The following is a 6,062-nucleotide window of genomic DNA, read 5'->3' on the forward strand; positions in this document are numbered from 1 at the left end:
TCCCCGGAAAGTTTGATTGCCGTTCCCCGGGGGTTCGTGGTGGAGACCTGCCGGCCGGAAATTAGGAGAGAAAAAAAAAGGGAGAAAAAAAAGAGGGCATAAGGACAAGTCGATATCGTCAGACTAGCCGTATGTGTCGATGCGGTCTACCCGGTGACCTCGGCCTGCTAGTCATCGAGTCATCCGGAATTAAGTCAGCACTAGTCAAGGGGTCGATGTTTTTTTTTTTCTTTATCTCTTCAATTTTAAGCTCATTCCATGCCTAACTGACATCTGACTTTCCATTCTTTCAAAACCAGGGAAAGGAAATAATGGGGAAGATCTCCCCTCGAATACAAAATACCCGAAACCGGTCAGAGCTACCCGTCAAATCCCTGGGAAAATGATATCTGTAGAGTATCTAAACGTGAGGGAACCCTGTTTTTTTTTTTGTTTTTGTCAGGTTCCACAATATTTGGTTTGTTTAGTGGTTAAATTCCAACGCTAGGCAAAAGCTAACTGGCAAGTCTTGGCGTCCTCGCTGCTGAAGAACATTTGGTTATGCTCCCCGATGACGTTTTGACGATACCACTGCAACGTTAAATCCACCCTCTTTTCCCACGTCATCGGCACGTCTTCCGAAGCCCTGACGGGGGGTCCAATTTGTTTATTTTCTTGTCCAAAATCAACAAGTTGCACACGTTTGGTTGGTCCCATACAAACATGACCTGTCATAAGAGCCTTGACCTCCACAGAGCACGACATTCAATATTGAGTTTTTCTGCAGTGGCTCTCATGCTAAAGCTTGTAAAGGGGTGCAAGTGAGATAATACCCTGCCTAGAGTAAACCCCCTCAAAAAAAACCAAATACACCCATAACGGCAAATCACCCACAAGCTTGGCACTGCAGAGTAGCAACGGTGCGCTGGCAGTCGTTACATTAAACCCTGAGCATCTTTGGTCCGTTTGCCTGTCTCTTCGCCATTGAAAAAGCAGCCCTCCTCCTGCCCTGATCGTGTCGAGAACCTCTTCCCCCCCGGACGAATCTCTCCGGGTGTGCTACACTGCGGCTTGGATGGCATCGGATGCTTCCCAAGGGTCTCTGTTTCTTTGAATTGCTCTTTTTTTTGGTTACATTCGCTTGCACATTACTTTTGACTTTTTGCTGATCCGGCCTGGCGGTAGGGATGCACTATGTCACCCGGCTGTCATTCTCTTTTTATTTTTATTTTCTTTCTTTCTTTTTTATATTTGCGCTGCGCACCTGCGTCACTTGCTTCCAAGGGACCCGTATGCGACGGAACCGACGCAGTATTTGCATGGTACACGATAGCTTGGCGAATATTCTCAACATGCCACAGACCGCCCCATGTTTAGTCTTCGGGGGACAAACGTCAGCTGCGAACCGTGTTCTGGGAAACAAAACCTGGAAGACCGCGCTTGCTCGATCGATATCTCTTCGTGGTGACTGTTGGAATGGCCGTGGCAATCGAAAAGTCCGCAAATCTGCAAATCCGCTGCTTCAAACTAACAGCTGTGACTGAGAAACTGTGTTTATTCCATGAACTATATACTTTTGACTTAGGCTTATATTGTCTCTTGCGAAGCTTTTTATTAGCTGTGTTATTCTGGCATATTTGAAAGAAAAAGAAAAAGTGGAGAGTAGTTCCAACTAAATGGTAACTTTAATGGATATAATCATATAATAAATAGTTCCTTGGTCATTTCATCTTATTTTTCCTTTGTTCCCAATCAGATTTGCTCATCATTCTAAACAGTCGCTCCTTTTTTTTTCCACCTGACAAAAGTTCCCTAGACAGGCCAGGACGCAGTTCATCACGACCCTTTCTATTCTTTTCTAACCTTCTAATCAGCCCAATCAAAGGGAAAGCGACACTGGGGCGTCGGCTCGGTATATGGAAGCCCGAAAGCTTCAAAGGGGGAGAGACCTTTACCAAAGCAGACGGCCTCAGCCTTGCCAAAAAGCTCAAGGAAACCGACCCCAGTGTGCCAGCTGATATAGTCCCCACCGCTAGCCTCCCTCCTCAAATCATCGGCGCTGTCCAGGGTTGCTACTTCAACCCCGAGGTCTTTTCTTTGACCCCGCCGAATAGGGGTCCCGCCATTGGAGAGGCCTTTGGTGTACGTAATAATAGAACGGACAGGTGGCAAAGGGTAGTTTTTATGCCGGCGTGCTTTTGTGCCTACCAAAGGCCACACTTATTATAAGTTTATAACAGTAATACCGGGAGATTGATTGTCATTGACAACCACTCTAGGCTTTTGCGTCTTGGATACGAGATTTCTATGGTCTTGGTAATGAGAAATCTGACTTGTCACAAAAAAACAAAACAAGGTTAGAACGCCCGTCAGTTTACGCTCTTTGCCTTTAGTCTTTTTTTCTTCTCACACCCCCGTATTTTGCTACCTTTATTTTCGTACTATATCAGTCGGGAGAGTAGAGCAGATAGCGGGCCATCAAGCGACAGGCCAACTGCAGCAAGACAGACTTTTGGGACCTTGACCTTGATCCCAGGGGGGTTTGAGAACCCCCCCTCCCCACCACGGTCCAGACCGTCCCTATCGGCCCTTGTCCCTTGCGTCTATCTTGCTTGCCTTTAGACTAGAACGTGCTCAGCACTGCGCATGCAGGCGTATAACGTCGGAAAACCACTACCTTCCTTTTGCAGCAATAGCCGCTTATCGAGAACCACAAAAGCCGTACGAGCCCCCGATCAGGGGTTTTTTTATTTTTATTTTTCCGTTTATTCTGGCCATGAACTGTGTTGTTTTTCTCTTTTGTTTTGGTTCCTTCGGAGCCACCCGCCCGCCCGCAAACTTGGCCGGTTTAGGTATGGACCTGAAGGCTCGTCCCAGGTGTCGTCAGGGTCGAGGCCGAGGCCGGGTCGAGGCCGATTGGTGCGTCGCGGCTACTCCTGATGTTTCTGATGGGTTGGCCAGCCAGGGGGGCAGACGCGGTGTGTTGAGATGAAGACATCATCTAGCGTGGCCCTGCATAAACTTTCTCGGTTCCGTGCTTCCAAGGGAGTATCGTAAAATGCTGGCGCTTGCGGTACGCGATAGCTAAATCGGTCAAGAAAGCAGGAAAAAAGGCATTTGAGCAAGAGAGCCATAGACGTTTGAGCTTGACAATGGCTGGTTTGAATTTCGGGCGGCCAGAACACGCACGTTGCTCTTGGTTTTGAAACCAAAAAGTCTATCGATATTACACGAATCAGCCCGCAAATTCGACAAAAAGTAATTAATATAATCGACACACTCTCGGTACGAGGCTGAAGATGAAAAATAAAAGCAATTAATGATAGTGTATGTAATCTTAGGGTATGCAAAGAATAACAGTCTCCTAAGGATGCGTGGAAGCGGTTTGAGTTGAGTGGGCTACGTATATCATTATCGACCCAATTCAATTGGAAAAGGAGTGACCCCTTATTCCAAGATGTCTCGTTTGCGGCAGCTTCTCGTTCTGAATTGTAGGATACAAAACCAACCTTATGGAGGGAGTGAAAAAACCATATCAAAGCGCAGTTGTGAGCATCTAGTTAATTCATCGGGGACCTTGAAAAGTTCTCAGGGGAAGGGACTGGGCAATTAAGCCAATTCGCCAAAAGCTCTACACGCCTTGGGCCTTTTTTTCTTTGTATCATTTATCAAATTTATTCTTGGCCAGGTAGTGACTGTGAGCACCAATGTGCGTGTCTATAATACTGTACATTCCTCGCTGCATCTCCCTGAAAAAACACAACCTCGAAGGGGGAGTGACCTCCCAGATCTAGCAACATGGGAAAATCTCGTAGTCGAATCTCAAGAACCGGCTGGCCACCACCACCACCACCACCATAGCGAGATCGAATACCAAACAAAAGAAAAACCATCTATCCCCAGAACATGACGACTCAGCCCAGCTTCTGCAAGCTGGTAGCCCGAAGACGGGCGCGGATCTTCTCCTCCTCGATGGGATCGACGTCCTCCTCCCAGTTCTGACGGGCCCTCTCGTCGACGGGCGTCTTGGGCACGTCGGCCGGAGCAAACATGACAGTTTCGGGCTGCTGTTGCTGCTGCTGCCGCCGCTGATGCGGGTAGCCGTTGTTCGCGATGGGGAGCCCGTCGACGCGCTGGCCGTTGAACAGCACAGTGCGGCGGTTGTAGCGCACGGCGGCGGCGGCGTTGGCGGCGTCCTGCGGGAGCACGGGCCGGCTGAAGCGGTTGTAGGCGACAAAGTAGTCGGGCTCGGCGCTGTCGACGCGGGCGTTGGCGGGCGGGGCCACGGCGGCCGACTTGCGGCGCAGCTGCACCGCGTCGTCGGTGATGGGCCGCACGCCGTAGAAGCGGTACAGGAAGTCGAGCGCCGGGATGGACAGCCCGTGCACCACGATGGAGAAGAGCACCAGGAAGTACACGGACGGCACCAGCGCCTTGAGCATGTCGTCGCTGGCCACGTCGCCCGTCTCGCCCACCTTGGGGAAGAGGTGCTTGGTGTGCTCGACGTAGAAGACTGCGCCGACTCCGATGGGGCCGAACTGTGGGGGGGGATTTTGTTAGGTTTGGTCTTTTGTTGGGTACTTTTTTTCAGGAGGGACCAAAAAAAAAAGAAAAAAAAAAAAAAAAAAAAAAAAAAAAAGAAAAAAAGAAAAAAAACTTACGTAGCCCATAAACAGCGCCTCCTTCCATCCAGACACGCAGCTCGGCATGGCCTTGTACGTGGCAAAGATGGCCGGGATGCGGCGCAACAGCAGCACCATGAAGCTGAGGCCGATGAGGCGCGGGACGGTGATGCCCGTTCCGTCCGGGTCGTGGAACTTGGACCAGGGCATGATGACGCCGACGTACATGAAGCCGGTGAAGTTGAGCAGGACGTCGATGCACGAGTTGACCTCGTCGTGGCGCTCCTCGGTCTCGGCCAGGTACTCGCCGTCCCAGTTGAGGCCGATGCCGGCGCAGACGCAGGCCAGCAGGTCGTTGGTGCCGAGCGTGCCGGCCGTGCCGATGATGAACATGGCCATGGCCACGGGGAACAGGAGGTAGCTCTCGCCGTCCACCCACCTCCTGCGCAGGCAGACCTTGATGACCCGGCAGCCGCCGTACCCGACCACGGCCCCGTAGACGGCCGACAGGAGGATCGTGTACAGCCACGTCTCGAGCAGCCAGTCCCTCATGGCGGCCCCGATGCCGCCGTCGAGCCGGCCAATGTCGCCCGCGCGCCTCAGCAGCCTGTGCGCGGCCTCGGACGGCGTCAGCACCAGGCCCGGGAACTCGGTGTTGCGCATCAGGTAGGTGGCCAGCATCAGGAAGGGGAAGCCGAAGCCGTCGTTGGCGCCGGCCTCGGCGCTGATGATCTCACGCAGCGGTCGCGACACGTACTTGTCGGCAAAGGGGCCCTTGGCCACGGCCTGGCTGAGCACGGGATCCGTCGCCGTGAGGCAGGCCCCGATCACGAGGCTGGCCAGCAGCGTGAGCTTGGGGATCGTGGCCATCAGGCACGCCGTGGTGCACAGCCAAGAGATAGCCATGGTCGGCAGCAGGAGCATGGCCATGTCCTTCCACTTGGTGAGCACGTACTTGGCCGGGAGCTGGTAGCCCGCGATGACCAGCTGCACCGAGATCATGACCCTCATGAACCCGAGCGTAATCTCGCTCTTGTCCTGCTCACTCAGCGAGCCGGGGCCCCAGCGCGTGTTGTCCAGCAGTTTGGCCGCCACCGGTCCAAGCGCGATGCCAACCAACATGGCCGGGACTGTTGCGTGGTTTGCCGAGTGGCATCTTGTTAGACCCCGAACCAAGACTTGGATCGTTTCGACGGAGGGGAGGGGGTCCAAAAATATAGAACTTACGAGCCTCGCCGAGATACCATTTCTGCTTGATGAGAACAGAAAACAGTCCGTAGATGATGGTGAAAGCACCTAAAGGGCAATGACACAGTTAACATACAAAAGGATCCAAGTGTGAGTGTGGCACAGTTGGCTTGGCTGCAGAAGCTTCTTCGTCATCATCCGCCTCTCCAAGTTGGTGGTTGGTATGACGGGTTTTTGGTGTGGACAAAGGCGCGGGCGTGGGGGGGGGGGGGG

The 6,062-nt window shown here is 52.5% G+C and overlaps 1 protein-coding gene across 1 annotated transcript in view; it reads right to left on the bottom strand.

The window, feature by feature from the left end:
- Positions 1–3,893: 3,893 nt before the first annotated feature.
- PpBr36_01383 (uncharacterized protein) overlaps positions 3,894–6,062 on the bottom strand; it is a gene marked incomplete at both ends in the record, with an annotated part of 2,247 nt that continues 78 nt past the window's right edge. The window contains 3 exons of the mRNA XM_029888569.1: positions 3,894–4,517; positions 4,641–5,731; positions 5,829–5,897. Of these exons, the coding sequence (XP_029751933.1) occupies positions 3,894–4,517; positions 4,641–5,731; positions 5,829–5,897 (1,784 nt within the window). The remainder of the gene's footprint in view (positions 4,518–4,640; positions 5,732–5,828; positions 5,898–6,062) is intronic.

The sequence above is a fragment of the Pyricularia pennisetigena genome, chromosome 2, assembly GCF_004337985.1.
Source record: "Pyricularia pennisetigena strain Br36 chromosome 2, whole genome shotgun sequence".
Classification (NCBI taxonomy): Eukaryota; Fungi; Ascomycota; class Sordariomycetes; order Magnaporthales; family Pyriculariaceae; genus Pyricularia; species Pyricularia pennisetigena.